Source organism: Calliphora vicina, chromosome 2 (assembly GCF_958450345.1).
Source record: "Calliphora vicina chromosome 2, idCalVici1.1, whole genome shotgun sequence".
NCBI lineage: Eukaryota > Metazoa > Arthropoda > Insecta > Diptera > Calliphoridae > Calliphora > Calliphora vicina.
In genome coordinates this window covers 63,050,950-63,070,179 of record NC_088781.1, presented here as the reverse complement: position 1 = coordinate 63,070,179, position 19,230 = coordinate 63,050,950, and the positions used below count along the sequence as shown (strand labels likewise).

The following is a 19,230-nucleotide window of genomic DNA, read 5'->3' as shown; positions in this document are numbered from 1 at the left end:
AAGTATCATAACCGTCCAATTTAATTCAATTTAATTTTGTATTTTTGTGTAAATATGTGTATAGGTGTGTATTTATTAAAGCTGTGAACGGCTAGTTCACAGTAAAGTTTTTTATTTAAACCCTTTACCCCTGGGGTAAGTGTGTCTACGGTATTAATCTAGAATTTTATTTAAAACCCCTTTAACCATTTTTTATTTTTTTTAAAGACTTAAACCTACTTGTTAGTACTTACGTTTGCAAATACTGTCTGAACAATATGTATTGGTCGGACAATCGCTGGTAACTTGGCAAGGCACTGGCAATGGTTTACAACCATTAACCCGGTCAGCGGGATTGCCATCATAACCATTGCGGCATGCACACTGAGCTTTATGGCCTTTCGGAATACATTCCGCATTTTGGCCACAACGCACATTAGCGCAAACATCATGACATTTGGGTACACCATTCGATTTCGTGCATTCGGCATGCGGTGGGCAATCTTCGTTGTTCTCACATTCCACCGATGTACGACAACCCTCGTTGTAGGGATCGCCCACAAGACCAGGTGGACAGGTACATTTGAACGATCCTCTGGAGTTGCGACACCTGGCACCAGGTCCACAAGGAGCATCTTTACAGAAATCAATGACGTCACAACGTACTTTTGGATCACCGGTGAAACCAGGCTGGCAATGACAAACTTGTTTGTGGTTCTCGGTGGTACAGAGAGCATTTTCACCGCAGGGTTGACCAATGAGACAGGCAATCTTACACATATTGTCATCACAGGTCTTATCGTTGGTACAGTCATTATCGCTGGTACATTCGACCTTGCGACAACCACTCTTGGGATCACCAAAGAAGCCTTCTTTGCACTCACAATCGGCAGCATGACTGCGGGCAATACATTCCGCATTACGACCACAAACAGCGCGACCTAAACATACATTTTCGCAACTGGCTCTGCCATAATTATCGACAATACAATTTTCATTGGGACCACAATCGGAGTCTTCTCTACACAAGACTTCCTTGGTACAGATATTGTTCAAACAGAATTGGAATTCGGGGCAAGTGGTATTTGATTTGCAGGTAGGTTGGCATACACCTTGTATACACAATTGGTCAGCAATACAATCACGATTGGATGAACATAACGATGAACAGATACCATTGGAGCATATGCTACCCGAAGCACACTGGACATCAGAGTTGCAGTATTGCAATTGAACGCAACCCAATTGGGGATTACCGGTGGTACCCTTTTCGCAGGAACATAAGCCAATATGATTTTGGGCAGTACATTGAGCTTGAGATCCACAGGCATTTGGAAGTGAGCAAGGATCGACACATTTGGAGTCTAAACAAGTTTTTTCGCTGGAGCAATCATCATTGTCAGTACATTCAATGTGAATACATTCTATTGAGGCATCTCCACGGGTATTGGCCGGACAAGTACAGATGGCGCTGTGCGATTGAGCCACACATTTGGCATTAATTCCGCAAGCATTTTCACGTTCACACGGACTGCGACATCTAGCATTCTGGCAACTTGCGGAGGAAGGACAATCCGAGTCGGTTAAACATTCATTAGGATCGCGACATCCGGCATGCACTGGATCACCTATTAGACCTTCGGGGCATTGGCAAGCAAAAGAGCCAGGCAAATTTTGGCAGAAAGCTGTGCTGTGACAAGGACGGCTTAAACATTCATCAACATCTTCGCAAATGCCATTGTTCAGTTGATAGCCTTCGTAACAAGAGCATATGGCCTTATGATCGCCAACATTACATGATCCTTTGCCGCAACTAATCAAATCACATGGTTTGATGCAACGATTTGTTTTTTCATCGCAAGCTCTGTCGCTAGCACAATCATCATCGTTGATACACTCCACTTTGAAGCAACCTACTGAGCTATCGAATGGATCACCCAAATGGCCTGCAGGACACTCACAGAATGCTTGATGTTGGTCAGCATTGCACATGGCATTTGTACCACATGAGGTAGCCAAACAAGGATTTGAACATTTATCATTGATACAAGCCAATGCTGTGGAGCAGTCTTCATTTTGGTAACATTCCTTGGGTGCAGAGCAACCTTTAACATAAGCATCACCAACAGTTCCATCAGGACAGCTACATTTAAAGGAGCCGGGGACATTTTCACATTTAGCAGACTTGTGGCAAGGTGTTTCAGTACATTCGTCAATATCTGCACAACCGAAGGGAGTGCCAATGAAACCTTGAGCACATTTGCATTTGCCACCCAAACATAATTCCGTTGGAGGACAATCAGCATCAGAGTCGCAGCCGGGCTGGCAAGTGCCATCATTGTTACAAATTTCTCCGGGTAAACAATTGTTGCTAGTATAGCAGACCTTGCGGCATACTTGCTGATAACAACGCTCTCCCACAGCACATACCGACGTCTTTTGGCAGGGTAAATTACATTGATTGCCAATACACATATGGCCACTTGGACATTGGTTGGTAGCTTGGCAAGGGGCTGGTACTCTAACGCATCCTTGATCGGGAGTAGGATTGCCCTCAAAACCTTCTGGGCAGGAGCAATGACTACGATGATTGTCGATATTACATAGGGCATTAGGTCCACAAACACCTCCTTCTTGACAGGGATTAGCGCATTTGTTGCTGATGCAAGACTGATCTGAAGGACAATCCTTATTACTGCGACATCCTATAGAACATACACCTTTGAGACAAGCTAAACCGGGACCACACTGACTGTGGTCTAAGCAGGAAATAACACAAACATTTTGCATACAAGCTTCTCCTGAGGAACAGTCATTATTTTCGCGACATATAACACGACATTCACCATTGTAGCAAACTTCACCACCGCAATCAACATCCGAAGAACATCTAGATACAGAACGAACACAACCATCCTTGGCCGTCTCTGTCATTGGTTGGAAACGGAAAGGACAGGAACATACAGGCTTACGATTTACTACTTTGCATTCTGAGTTTGAACCGCAGGCATTATCACAAGGATTAATGCAACGACCGCTGGCGCAAATGGTATTAGCTGGGCAATCAGCATCGCCATTGGGACATTGGCCTTCTGGACGACAGCCTTGTTTTATAGGTTCTCCAATGAAATGCTCTGGGCATTTGCAGACTGGTCCATCTACAGTAACCTCACAAATGGCGGATTGATGACAGGTACCAGGTGTACAACCTCCAGTTTTAACACATTCTACTTCTGGTATAGGTTTGCCCTTGTAACCCGGAGGACATTGACACACAGCTCTATGATCTTCGGCTAAACAGATGGCATTTTCACCACATGATTCTTGGTCACACACGTCATAGCATGTGTGAGTCATACGATTGCAAAGTTGATGTGTTGGGCAATCTTTGTTGTATACGCAGGGTACACTCTGGCAGCCTTGGAAGGGATCATAAGGATCACCAGCGAAGGGACCAGGAGGACACTGGCACTGAGCTTGATGGTTATTGGTAATACAAACAGCCCTAGGACCACACTTGACAGTTTCACATGCTGGTCTACAGGACAAAATTTCTTCGGGACCATATTTAATACATGCCTCTGATTCTGCACATTCAGCGTTAGAGCGGCATTGGTGTTTTTGCTTAGGCTGACAACCATTACGATCATTGGGGTTACCCACAAAGCCGGCTAAACAATCACATCTTCCATGATGATCCTTAGCCACACAGACTGAATTGGCGGGACAAGTGAATTCGTCACAAATGGAAACACATTTCAAAACACCCACTACATCAGGTCTACAAGCAGAAGCAGCAGGACACTCTTGGTCGGTGGTGCAATCTGGTAAGCTGGGTTTCTCACAAGCCGATTTGACAGGATTCCAAACATAACTGTCTGAGCAACTGCATATTGCATTGCCACTGTTATCAATTTTACAAAGTTCATTAGTACCACAAACCACCTTCGAGCATAGGCTAACACATTCCTTAGATCCTTCATGGACTGCAGAGCAAGTGTAGCCTGCCTCACAATCATGATCAGATTTGCATTTATCTTCCATATCGGGTACTTTTCTTTCAGGTTGGCAACCCGATTGCAAATTGCTGGGATTACCGAAGTAACCATCACTACATATGCAAGATGAACGATGGTCATTGGCCACACAGAGAGCATTGGGGCCACATTGAATTTTCGAACAGGCGTCAACACACTTACGCAAACCTTTGCTAAGTTGGAAACAAATTTCGGAATCCTTACAGTCACCATCATTGCTGCATTGACCTCTAATCGTGCAGCCAGTTTCCTTGTTATAGGCATCACCCATGTAGCCCAGGGGGCACAGACATTTTCCGGAATCACAAACAGCGCGAGGACCGCACGATATCTTAGAACAGAGGTTTTTACATTGGCCATTTTCACAAGAATAACCATCAGGACAATAAACACGCTCATTACATTTGCATTTGTTGGGATCATTGCAGAAGGTATTGTCAACAGGTTGGCAACTTGTGAAGGGATCTCCTCCAAAACCTGACAAGCATAGACACTCAAACCCTCCATGAGTATTAAGACAAGCTGCATTATGACCACAAGGTTTGTTAATGCATTCATCCACATCATGACAACCGACATAAGCATTACCAGCAAATCCTTGAGGACATACGCATGAAATTCCATTTCCATCAGATCTGCATTCAGCATTTGGACCACAGCTATTGGGTTCGCATACGGTTCTACTTTCAGCACCACATCCTTCATAGGGATTACCGGTGGTACCGGCATTACAAGCACATACAGCAGTACCATATCCGTATTCGCAGTGAGCATTGAGAGCGCAAGGAGGATTGCATTCTGCATATTTAATTGGGGGCATACATATTAAATCGGCGTTACCAATAAAGTTGGGTTCACAAACGCATTTTCCACTTGTTTTATCACACATAGCACCTACTCCGCATACTACACCCTCGCATCTCTCTTTGCAACGACCATTTATACAAATTTGCTTCCGATTGCAAGGTCTAGCTGCAGAACATTGATCAGTTGAACAGGAACCACCAGGGAAAGGATTTCCAAGGTAACCCTGAGGACATTTACAGGTAGGGCCCTCGGAGGTGGGAATACAGAGAGCACCTTCGCCGCAAATGACATCTTTGCATTGAGATACACATTCGCCTTCGGCATCTTTAACATAACCGACGCGACAGCGACACCAACCAGCATGGTTTTCAGTTTCGCAGAAAGCATTTGAACCGCAAAGCAGACTGGCACAGGGACTGATACAAGTACCTTCGACACAGGCCAAGTTGCTAGCGCAGTCATCATTAGTGGCACAAGAACTCTTAGGCTCACCAGATTCAATGATGCAGCCACTCTTGTAAGCATCTCCAGTGAAACCTTTAGGACAGACACATTGATAACCACCCTTCTTGTTAACGCAATAAGCTCCATAGGCACAAGGTAAATGAGCGCACTCATCTTCATCGGTACAGCCCAAAAGAGGATCTCCCTTATAACCCACTTCACACATACACTGAGGTGGATCGGTGGGTGTACATTTAGCATTAATGCCACAAGGGAATCTTTCACAAGGACTCTTACATTTGTTGTTGTCATAAGGATCCAGAAAATAGGGTGGTGGACAAACACACTCTCCAGGCTGTACACACTTTTCATTAGTATTACACTCTTTATCGGCAGCACATTTACGTTGAGCTGGTGAACATTGACCATTGTAAGCGTCTCCAGTATAACCATCGGGACAAATACAAGAGAATGAACCTGGTTTGTTTATACATTCGGCTCCATAAGCACATACTTTGTTGCCAGGTTCCGTACATTCATCCACATCCACACAAGAGCCATCAGACATTGTTTTGTAGCCCTTGGGACAGGCACAGTAACTAACGCCTCCAGCTATTGAAATACATTCAGCACCATTGGGACACTTCTCACCACCATTCGAACAACCGGCTAAAATACAACTGTTTCCTACCAACTTATAAGGAGCTTGGCACTGGCATTCTGGAGAATTGCATTGTTCGCACATAACGAAGGGATTGCCATTGAAACCTGAAGGACAACGGCATTCATAACTGCCGGGTAAGTTTTTACATAAGGCATTCAAGCCGCAGGCGGGCTTGGAACGTGTAGCGGAACATTCGTCGATATCTTGACATTGACCGGTGCCAGGATTACGTTCGTAACCTTGACGGCAGATACAAACACTGGTACCAGTGTATGAGTCTGGTACGCAAGATTCACCAGGAGCACAAGGATTAGAATCAGAGCAGGTGTCAGGTGCACGAGGAGTAACACAACCTTCACGGTAAGGATCTCCTGATGCGCCGCTGGGACATTGACACAGATAAGCTCCAGGGGTATTTGAACATATTGCATTTGCTGCACAAGGATTAGCCTTGCATTCGTCGATATCATTGCAGCCACCAGGTGTATCTGGACTACCAGTGAAACCTTCAGCACACAAACATTGGGCATGACCATTGGCCAGCATACATTGAGCATGAGCGCCACAGTTCTTGAATTCACAAGGATGTCTACAATCATTGCCAATATTAGGCACAGGACACAAACATCTCTTGGCTGGATCACACACAGCATTTCCGGGACAATCGTTGTCATCGACACAGGTTACAATGGGAACACATCTGACAGTGGGGTCAGGATCTGGTATGGAATCTTCAGGACATTTACATGTATAGCCACCATTCATATTAACACATTCAGCTCCGTCGCCACATTTGTTTCCTGTTCTGCACTCATCTACATCCACACATTTTGTGAGAGGATCTCCGGAAAATCCGGCTGGGCAAGAGCATGAGAAGCTACCTAGTGAATTGGTGCAAGTAGCATTAACACCACAATTACCAAAAGGACCATGTACCGTGTCACATTCATCGATATCCACACAACCGGCAGCCACATCACTGGGGTTAAAGGTCCAACCATCCTCGCAGATACAGTATGCTTCATTGCCATCAGGTTTACAATATGCGTGCTCACCACAATGGACATCCTCACAAGGCTCCTTGCAACCCACTCTAGGTGGAGTGCCCACATAGCCGGCCTCACAATCACATCTATACGATCCAGGGGTGTTTGAGCACTGAGCATGATCACCACAAATGCCAGCATGTGTGCGGCATTCATCAATATCCACGCAACTGGAACCCAAAGGTTCAAATCCATCCAAACAGAAACATTGATTTTCTATGCACTCAGCATTGTTGGTACAATCGAAATTGCTCGAGCATTGGATATTCACATCCACTTGTTCACAGGCTGTCTTAGCATCTGGCTTACCAGCAAAACCTTGCGGGCACTTGCATTCATAACCAGGTTCTTTGTTTTCGCATATTGCATGGGTACCACAAGGTTTTTCCAACGTTGAACACTCGTCAATATCTGTACAACCACGGAAAGGATCACCGGTATATTCGGGTTTGCAATTACAGACAAAACTACCGATTGTGTCAGTGCAGACGGCATTTTCGCCACAAGGATTATCTTGACATTCATTGATATCTGAACGAAGGAACGGGCACAAGTTTTAGCAAAAGACAAACAAAGGTACGCAGTGGAAGTGAGACATTGAGTTTATGTATTTGATTTGATTGATTTTTGGGTGGAAGCCATAAAGCAATTGTGTTTTTTTTTTGTTTAAACAATTGCACGGTAAAGGTGACGTGGTGAATAAGTGTGTTGTTTATAAAAAATGTTGTAAAAAGGTTAATGAAATTAGTGTCTAATAATAATAATCAAAAAATATAAAAAACTTAAAACTAAAAAATGCAGAGAATAGCGTGAAAATAGAGCAGCAGTAGAAGTTTAGAGAAATAACTATAAAGTGATAGATGTCAATTGATTTGTAGAAATTTATACTAATGAAATGTTTAAGAAAAAAAGTAAAAGATTTTAATTGAATCTGAAGTAAAGCATGCCAGAAAAGCTCGTTTTTTTATAAGAGTAAAAGAAGAGCTAATGAAAAGCTTACGATAAGATTTTTATTAGAAATGTTGTTGAAAATTTGTAAGCTTTTTGTTTGGTGCTGGGTGAGAAATTTTTTAAAAATTCAATATTTAAAAGAAGCTGAAATCTTGTAAAGGATTAATTATGTTAAGCTTTATATTTATAAAAAGCTTTTTTTGAAATGTTGCTGTTATTTTATTATTAATGATTGAAAAAGCTTTAAGGTTTGATATTAAATAGTTTATTTAAAAAAGCTGTCTTTAATGAGTAAACTAAGATACGATTTTGCGTAAAATTTGTTTAATTTCAAATAATTTTGACTCATTATTTTCTATTTAAAGCTTGTAGAGTTTAAAATTGGGAATTAATTTAAGTGTTAGAGCTTATTAAAGCTTATTGTTTTTAAATAAGCTTAAAGCTTTTTGTTCCGATGTTGTTCTTGTGTTTTTTCTGACAAAGTTATTTGATTTCCCCCCCGCAAAAGCTTATAAATTTTCATTGCGTAACATTTTAGCTAATAACTAAGTAGATAAAAAAAAGTAAAAGCTTTAAAGTTAACTAAATATTGTAATATTAAAGATACTAACTTTCACAATGCAAATAACCCTGGCCTTGAAAACCGCTTGGGCACAAGCAACGATATGAACCAGGAAAATTAATGCATTTAGCATTGGTGCCACATTTAGCGACACCATCATTCATGTTACATTCATCTACATCTATGCAAGCCAAACCGGCACCAGTTTTGGCCATTAATAAAGCTGTTCTTTCTGTATCTGTTGTTGGTGTGTGTGTATTTTCAAGCGATGTTGTAGTTGTAGTGGTAATATTCTTTTCATCGAATGCGAAATTTTCGAGCATAAAACCAGGCGCACAACGACATGCAAAACTACCGCCCATATTCACGCATTCAGCCCCCAAACCACATGGATTATTAATAGAGCATTCATCGACGTCTGGGTGTATTTGTGTGTATTTGTTGGTTTTGTTTTGAGTGTATTAGTTTTTGCCATAAATATTTTGAGTGATTGTTTAACAAATAATTAAACCATTTATTATTAATGAGTTATTTGCAATTATTATTATTATTAATATTGTAAATATATTATTAATGTTAAACCATAATGAAGTCGTGCGTAAATGTTGAATTTAATTGCATTGATGTAATAATGAAGTGCCATTTCATAAAAAGAATGGAGTAATTTTATATATTTTTATTTTAATTTTTGGTTTTATAAAATTCAGTCGAATTTGGTTTGTTGTTTTCGATTTTTTTGGTTTTTTTTTTTGGTGGGTGCAGTTTATAAGAAAAATACAATGAAAATACGAAAAATTTTGTAAGCTTTAAAATTCTCTTTGCTTGCTATAGAAGGCAAAAGCTCTATAAATATAAAACTAACACTTACCTTCGCAACCTTGAGCCGGATCACCTGAGTAACCATCTGGACACAGACACTTGAAACTTCCGTCTGTATTCAAACATTGAGCATTACGACCACACGGCGAGCGTGCACATTCATCAAAGTCAAGGCAGCCAGTTTCTGAACGTCCATCGCCTTCGTAACCTGCAGGACAGTCGCAGCGATAACTGCCCTCCAGATTAGTACATATGGCACCAGGACCACAGACATTACCGTTCGTACATTCATCAATGTCGTGACAACCATCGTAGGGATTGCCATAAAAGCCTTCGGGGCAGGTACATGTGTAATTGCCGGCTGTATTAATACAATGGGCATTTAGACCGCAAGCTTGAGGATTGCGACATTCATCAATATCTGTGGAGAGGAGTAGCAAATGAAAGGTTATATGTATTTGTATTTATATTGTATATATTAAACGATAGCGGCTGATATTGGACTATATAAAGATTTAGGATTCAGGCTAATATTGAACTATATAAGCACATAGGATTTAGGCTAAAATTGGATTACATAAAGTCTTAGAATGGAGGCTGATATTGGACTATATAAAGACCCATGATTGAGACTAATATTGGAGTATATAATGACTTATTATGGAGACTAATATTGGAATATGTTGGACTTTGTAAGCTCCTAGGATTAAATCTAATATTGGACTATAAAAGCTCCTACGATTGAGTCTAATATTGAGCTATATAAAGACCTACGATTATGTCTAATATTGGACTATGTAAGCTCCTACGATTGAGTCTAATATTGAGCTATATAAAGACCTATGATTGCGTTTAATATTGAACTATATAAAGAGATACGATTTTGTCTAATATTGATCTATATAAAGACCTACGATTGAGTCTAATATTGGACTATATAAAGACCTACGATTGAGTCTAATATATAAATACCTAAGAGTAAGACTAAAATTGGACTGTATTTGAGTCTAATGTTGGACTATATAAAGACCTACGGTTGAGTCCAAAATTGGGCTATATAAAGACCTTCGATTGAAGCTAATTTTAAGCCATATAGCACCTAAGATTAAAGTCAATTTCAAACTACAACAAGAGGGGTTGCAGTTCAGCAATATAGTTTTTTTACGGTTTTACTTAAATGGTTTAAAAATTTGTACAGTAACCGTAGTTTTAGTATGTTAACGTACCTGTACATAACACCTCACCATCACCTTCATAGCCATCTTTACATTTACACAAAAAGTGTGCGGGTAAATTGCAACATTCGGCATTTTCAACGCAAAGCGCGGCTAGTTGTGGATCTTGGCATTCATCGATATCTGGAAAAAAAATTAATAAATGAATTAATATTTATGGAAATTTGGTTTTAAGATTTTTTCTAGAGCTAAGTTAACACTATTTGATTTTCCTCATTTCACCCTCACCATCCTCGTGTGTTGTTTACCACACATTCGAAATGCCTACGTTTTTTGTACCAGCAATATAATTTTTGTTTTTAAGTTTTCATTTTGTGTGGTTTTCCACACAAGGGTTGAGATGAAGGTTATAAGCAATTTTTTTTGATAAACAACAGTTAATTTAAAATTTGAAAAATTTCATAGAATTTTTCATTTATCCAAAATAAAATTCACCTTCTTCTCAACTATATGTATGTGATCACACCAAATAAGTATGTAAGTATTTTGTTTATTTGTTTTTGAAACATTTTGATTTGTTCAGTTGTTTAAGAAACATTGAGAAAAACAATTTAACATTGACTTTTTTTTGTTGAAACGACATTGTGTGGCAAATAAAAATACCACGCAATTTTTCTGCTTGAATGCATGTTACAAGAAAGACTACGCATGCATTTCTAAGAATTGAAATAAAAAAAAAATAAAACTAAAAACAGTTCAAATCGCAATGCAGGTGGTAGTAATTTTAAAAATACAATAAACATTGACCGTTTGATTGAGTGACTGAATTGTAGAGACAGACAAATAGATAGACCTACATGTAATAACATTGCTACGCATGCTTAATATGGGTGGCAATATTTTAGCTCATTTTATTAATTTAAAAATAAATATTATAGATATTGTCACGTTTATTATGAATTAAAGTGTATGCGGCAAAGAAATCTGTTGGTATGTATATTAAATTATGTAAAACATTTCCATAAATTGTCTTGCCACATTCCCAAAGAAATCATCTACCAGCCACATTATCTCTATCTACATGTTATTTAATCAAGTGTAAAGCCATTCCTTAGCCAGTCATCAATAAAAAGACAGCTGTCAGTCATGCCAAATGTCAGTTAAAGAAAATCAAGAAAAGATTTTCGAATGTATAATAAAACATAGCCTGAGAAAAAAGTATTACTTTAATAAACTAATTATTTGGTTTTTACTTAAATATTAATAAAGTGTGAATAATTCTTTAATTTGAATTTGTATTTAATTATATGGTTTTCAGTTAAAAATTTAACGCATTATGATTAATGTGACATCATCATCTTTTGTTTCAAAATATAGCGATTTAAAACTATATTGCCTTATTTAGTTTAGTTAGTTTTGCTTTGTTGGCCTTATACCTAATAATCATATTTCAGAAATAAGATTTTTATTTGAAATTATAGTTTTTTTTTCTCAACCTTGATATTGTCTTGATTATAATGTTTAAAACGCATTTACATACGTTTATGGTTTTCAGTTAAGTGTATTTAAACGCTGCTTAGATGCGTAACAATTAATTAATCTTTTTTTCTCAATAACAATCTTTTTTCAATGTTTTGCTCATTAGAGCGACCCCCCTCCAATCATGTAGAACTTCTCAAGTGGCAAATTTTTAGAAAAACGAACGTAATTTTTTTTTGTTATAATATGTTAATTGTAAACATGTGCGTATATTGTTTTAAAGGCTTCTAAATAATTAATGAGATTTGCTAAATTTGTTTTGCAAAATTTTAGCAAATAATTTTATTGTATGGTTTGATTGGTTAATTTCTTAAAATGATTTAAAATTTAAAGGTTTCTTTGATCTTTTGGAATTATTATTATTAACACCTGCTAATTTTCTGCGAATTTTGTTTGAGGTTTTTAATGAAGTTCTTTTTATTTCAATTCATTAATATAAGTAGTTGCCTTTAGGCCTTTTTGTCAGAATCAGTAGGCTTCTGTGCAATAAATTTATAATAGTTTCCCACACTTGTGATAGGAGATACAAGCACGTTTGTTATTCCATTCATAATTTCCTCTATATTTAAAAAAAAAATATAAATCCTTGACTTTCTGTATCTCCCAATGAGCACCAAAGTCCCAAAAATTCAAGCACTTGAACATTTTGTTGGAATTTGACTTGAATGCAAACTTGAAAAATATAATATTTGTCACACAATAAACATGTGGCTTGAATTTATGTTTCGTTTTTACTGGAGAATGCTATTGAAATAAAATGTAATACAACTATAATTCAATTGCTTGACTATAATTCAAGGCTTGAAATAAAGTTTGTTTTAACTTGAATTCCAGTAGAAATGCTTATGAGTCGATTTAAAGTTCCCCGCTTAACCTCATATGTGTTGACATAAATTTTCAGGGGATCCTGGATAACGTACGGACTCTTTTATTGCTTCAATAAATCAGCTCATTTGCTGCAACAATGTCATAACTCAAAATCCGGGTGTTTTGAACTGAGTAATACAAAATATGCGCCGTTCTTTAGCCTTTCATATAGTTTTATCAGTTTTCAAAAAAGTCAATGATTTTTTGTATGAGAGTGCTTTTTTTGCTGTAAACTTCAAAATTAAAATTCATGTTTTCTCGAATATTTGACGAGTAAACATTTGGGTTATATTTAAATTAGAAATATATTAATATCTACTATCTAAATCAGGTTTTATTTCTGAAATAGCATGATATGTTGAATATTTATTTAAGAAATAACAAAATGTCATAAAACATTCAAAGCCGTTTTTCTCGAAACGACTTTTTTTTTTTAATTATGTCTTCAAAATTAGGGAAGTTAGGCGATCAATGTTTGAGATGTGTGCAATAGAACACGATTGCCGATTGACACTCTGAATACAATTTCTAGAATATTTTATAATTTTGACAATAGGAAGGAAACTAAAATTTTGACAAGGCGTCGGACCTTACCCGTTCCAAAAACGAATGATGTAAACTTGCTCAATTTTACTGGCAGGTGTTACAAATTATAACAAGAATCTGTTTTGGAAATTTTCCAAATCCTTTAAGTAACATAGAGAAATCTTTGTGAAATTTTGTTGATCCTTATGGAAAGCGGAGTCGATTAAGCAATCCGATCGACCGTCTGTCCGTGTGTTGGTTGAAATAGGTTTTCCGAAGCTCCGAGATGACCTCTAGACCGAAATCTCATGACTACTTCCAGATTCATTTCTCAAATTTTCATGTTGAATATATATAGCAGTTACTGGGAATCATTTAATTCTGTCACCTGTTTTTCTACATCAATATTAACATTTTTTAATAGAATTTCTTAATTAATAAAATAATTTTATGACTTAACTCAATCGCTTTGGACAAATTAACTTTAAAACATAAAAACCTTCAACTATGCCACAAAACCGTTAACTACTGTTAACCATTTTATGCACACACAAACACATTCAATGTGCAACAAAATTTCAAAAAATCGTATGAAAAAAACGTGATATAAATTTGAATATTTTACCACCAATGAATTGACAAAACGAACACATTTTTCATATACTCACTCAACAAGTTTCTGTGCAGCAGGAAAATAAATAAATTTCAATTCTACAAAAAAAAATATTTGTGAGCAACTACTACTACTGCATTAAGAGTTTTGAAAGTAAAACATCTTGAGGTTCCCACTAAAATGTAAAAAATATCATTTGCAACTTTCCAGAATATTTAAACAACTGAAGAACATCAATAGCCAGAGAAGAAGTACCACTACAGCTTAAACAAAGCTTAAAGCAGAAACAGTAAGTCAATGAAAAAGAAGTGGAAAAAATGCTAATGTATACGCATATAAATTTCCACTTAACCTCATTTCTTTCAAAACATGTCCAATGCATAAATAAATACAAAAATGCATTTGCACATAAACATAATTCAGAAAAAACAAACCACCAGGAAAAGCAAAGAAATGTTATAAATGAAAAAAAAAATGTAGAAAAAACGCCAACCCAACTCCAACTAAGGCCTATAAAAATTGCATAATACTGTCGTCTGTCCTCCTCTCTATATGTATGTATAAACATACTTATAAATATGCATACGTATAAAATAAACATTAAAAACTAACTAACTGTCTTTAAACCTACAAACAAAATATACAAACTCATCTTTATGGCCATAAAAAAAGCAAACAGGTGTTGCCTGTTTTTGTTTCACAGCTAGAAAAGGAATTGGAAATGACATTACAAAAAAAAATTTATGCGTAATAAATACCGGCAAATGAAATTATTTATAATGGATTACACTCCACTTATGCGAGTGCAACACGATTTCGGTTTTAACAGCGGGAAGTGTGATTAAAATAAATGTTAAAATGTTTCTCTCTTTCTTTTTTTATATATAGAACATAAAACCATATGTAAGTATTATTATTTGCAAGTAATTAAGTTATTTTTCTTGTTGAAATGTCAAAAGAAAATCTGTGTTATGCTGAATATTAAAATCAGCTAAATATTATAATTTTTGCGCCCCTTGACTTTGGCAAATATGTATGTACTTGGTAAAATATCAGAAAACCTGCTGATGTTATCCAGCTGGTGTTAGGTGCTAGTGTTTTTCAGAAAATACAGAAAAGAAAAAATTTCTTTTATAAAAACAAAGGGTACCACTGTGCACTGGAGGTAAAAGAAATAGTAGTTTTATAGTGCCACATAACGTTTTTCACAATTCTCTTAAGAATTAATGAAACAATTGATAGTTTCTTGTTAAAAAAGTCCTTTTGAATTTTATTGTTAGTCTCATAAATCATTCTGTAATATAGTATGTGTAAAATATTTAGTTTCTAAGTTCATTTATTAAAAAAATACCATTTGGTACTTTTAACCAAATTAGTACCTAAGGTATCTATCTATAAAGATCTTGAATACAAAAACTGAACGAAACTATCAATCGATTTTTATGATCGATACCTCATATTATTCCCATTACATGTGGCTTTGCAACAAGAAATAAACCTGAAAAATTGTTTGCTTTTTTAATTTTTCATGATTTTTTGAAACAAAACAATTTGCTATTTTCACTCAAAAAATATATTTTTTTGCTTAAATTTGTTGTTATAACTCCGAAACTACTGAGCCGATTGCAACGCAATATATATGTATATCAAAATATGTACATAGCATGGGGAAAGTGTTTTCAAAATTCAGTCAGTCGAAAGAAGAACATTAACTACTCAATTGTATGTATATCAAACAAAAAACTAAAATTTTGTGAAAATAAGCGAATTCACTTAATTGTGAATAAATTCGAAAAGAATCAATCGATTTTTATAATCGATATCTCATTTTATTCCCATTACATGTGGCTTTGCAACAAGAATTAACTCTGAACAATTTTTGCGTTTTCCATTTTTCATGAATTTTTTAAAACGAAAAATTTGCTATTTTTACGTAAAAAATATATTTTTTGTTTCAATTTGTTATTTATAACTCCGAAACTACTGAGCCGATTGAAACGCAATATATTTATGAAAATATGTATATAGCACGGGGAAAATGTTTTCAAAATTCAGTCAATCGAAAGAAGAACATTAACTAATCAATTATATGTATATCAAATAAAAAACTAAAATTTTGTGAAAATGAGCGAATTCACTTAATTGAGAATAAATTCGAAAAGATTCAATCGATTTTTATAATCGATATCTCATTTTGTTTCCTTACATGTGGCTTTGTGGTATGCAATAAATCTGAACAATTTTTGCGTTTTCGATTTTTGTAAAACAAAAAAATTTGCTAATTTCACGTAAAAAATATATTTTTTGCTTCAATATGATATTATAACTCCGAAACTACTGAGCCGACTGAAACGCAATATATATGTGAAAATATGTACATAGCATGGGGAAAATATTTTCAAAATTCAATCAATCGAAAGAAGAACATTAACTACTTATATGTATATCAAATAAAAAACTAAAATTTTGTGAAAATGAGCGAATTCACTTAATTGTGAATAAATTCTAAAATAATTAAATGATATTTATGAACGATATCGTATTTCGTTCCTATTACATATGGCTTTTCGATAAAGAAATAAATCTGAAATATTTTTTTCGTTTTCGATTTTTTATGATTTTTATTAAACAAAAAAAATGGCTATTTTCACATAAAATTTTTTTTTGCTTAAATTTGTTATTTATAACTCCGAAACTACTGAGCCGATTGAAACACAATATATAAAGGTATTATAGGTTATGTAAATCTAAATTTTTCTAAGTTTATTTTAATAATATCTGATTAACTGTTTTTGAGTTATCATTAATTATATGGAGAAAAGTCTAATAAAATTTATAATTTTACTTAAATTTTTTTTAAAAAAATCTGTCCTAGAATTGTAAAATTATCAAATCTATATAGTGGTTATTCTGGCCTTTGTTTTCTGTTGACCTGTGTAATGATAAAGCCGAAAAAAGTACCAAAAAGGGGGTACACAATAAGAAAAGTTACCAGTTTTACCTCCATTTTGTAATGTTTTCAAAGCTAAATAAAAATAGCTCTATGCGTAGTAATCGAATTAAGTGCTGGTATAATGGGCTACTTTACTGTTTAGAAAAGACTCATTAATTCAAAATAATTGAAAGGTGATAAGGTCTTTTTTAAGTGCCGGAAATTTTGTTATTATTTTTTAGGCCTACAGAAGAACAATTTTTATGATTACTTTTTACACACTTTTCGCTTTTTTTTAAAACATACTTGAATTTTTTCTAAACATTTTTTTATTTGTTTAAAAATGGCCTTGAACATGTTTGTTTACTTTTTTTTAGAAAAAAAAACATTAATAAATTGTTGGTTATTTAAAACGTAGTTAGAAAAGAAAATTAGGCCTCCAGTTAAAAATAAAAAGATGATGGTTTTTTTGGTTAACAAAAGTGAAATCTCATTATTTTATGATTATTATTAGTTTACACTTAAATTAAGTTTTAACTTTCCTGTTAAATCTAGCTGAAAACAACATAAGGAGTGAGATCGAAAAATTCTTAACACACGTTTTTCATTACATTTTTTAACCCAAGTATTATTTGAATTTTTTTTTGATCAAGTTACCTTTGAAAAACATGTCAGTTATTATGTGTAATGTCAATTATATTAATTTTTTTGTTAATCTGATTAAAATGAGTGACCAGAAAAAAGTGCGTACTGAAATTATTAAATATTTTCAACAAAACCCAACTTGGTCTTACAAAAAGTTGGCCAAGCATACAAAGGTCTGCCGTCAAACTGTTTCCAATGTTATTAAACAGTACCGGGAGAACTTGTCAGTTGATAGAAAACCTGGTTCAGGTAGAAGGAATGGTCCACATGATGTTTCTAAAGCCAAAAAAATAGAACGCATTTTCAAAAGAGCTCCCAACACATCCGGTAGGAAAGCAGCCCGGTTAGCTCAGTGCTCGGACTATTTGGTACGAAAAGTTAAAGCTAATGCAGGTTTAAAAACATACAAGGCTCAAAAAGTTCCTGACAGGAACGCTACTAAAAATTTAGAGGCCAAAAACAGAGCACGGAAATTGAAGTCAAGTTTTATAAAAAAATATTCTTGCTGCATAATGGATGACGAAACGTATGTTCTGGCAGATTTTTCGCAACTTCCAGGTCAAAAATTTTATGTTGCTGATGCTCGAGGGAATGTTGAAGAAAAGTTTAGGACCCAAAAGCAGACAAAATTTCCCAGAAAGTTCTTGGTATGGCAAGCAATATGCAGTTGCGGCAAAAGAAGCCACTCATTTGTTACAACGGGCTCTATAAATACCGAAATTTACATCAAGGAATGTTTACAAAAAAGGCTGCTTCCATTCATAAGACTTCATAATGTGTCCACTTATTTTTGGCCTGACTTGGCATCCTGTCACTATGGCAAACAAGCCCTTGAGTGGTACAAGAACAATAATGTGGTATTTGTACCAAGAGAGGCAAATCCTCCAAACTGCCCGGAGCTAAGGCCAGTGGAGAGATATTGGGCTCTTGTTAAAAGAGAATTGAAGAGTACAAAAAAGGTGTCCAAAAGTGTGGTAGATTTTAAACGGAGATGGACTACATGTTCGAGCAAAGTGACAGAAAGCACTATAAAAACGTTAATGGAAGGGTTTCCGAAAAAGGTTCAAAATTTCATCACTAGTGATTAAAACTATAAAAATAATTTTTTTTGTAAATTGTAATAATAATTTCAATCAAATAAAAAAAAAATTAAAGCTGTAAGTTTAGTGGTTTCTTTTTTATAAACATATATGTATGTTAAGAATTTTTCGATCTCACTCCTTATGTACATATGATGTATGTTTAATTAGTTAGGAAATTGCTAGATTTATTCATGAACTTTGCTTAGTTTATGGGCAGGTGAATTTCATGTTGCTTGTTTGAACCCCTTTTTGTGATTTTGTACAAACAACATCGCTTTTAAATATATAATTGGTTTGTATTCTATTTCTATTTTGAAATTCATTTATTTTTTTTTATTATTATAAATAGTAAACATATTTCTCACCATTAACTATTTATATACATAGAGTAGTTAGTTATTTGCTGAGAAGTCATGAAATCTTATAATCACTTCCTTGATATCATACTCTCAAAGCAAATACTCCCAGAAACTTAATCATGTTTATGGGTAAGAGTTCGTTTTTAGTTTAGCTTGTTGTAGTTTAAGCCATGTTACGTGTTGT

General features: G+C 35.4%; 1 protein-coding gene across 1 annotated transcript in view; it reads right to left on the bottom strand.

Moving 5' to 3' along the window:
* The window catches only part of dpy (dumpy), a 177,850-nt gene that overhangs the window by 86,395 nt on the left and 72,225 nt on the right, over nt 1-19,230 (bottom strand). The window contains exons 6-9 of the mRNA XM_065500045.1: nt 10,536-10,667; nt 9,359-9,730; nt 8,540-8,908; nt 234-7,508 (exon numbers count right to left, since the gene is read on the bottom strand). Of these exons, the coding sequence (XP_065356117.1) occupies nt 234-7,508; nt 8,540-8,908; nt 9,359-9,730; nt 10,536-10,667 (8,148 nt within the window). The remainder of the gene's footprint in view (nt 1-233; nt 7,509-8,539; nt 8,909-9,358; nt 9,731-10,535; nt 10,668-19,230) is intronic.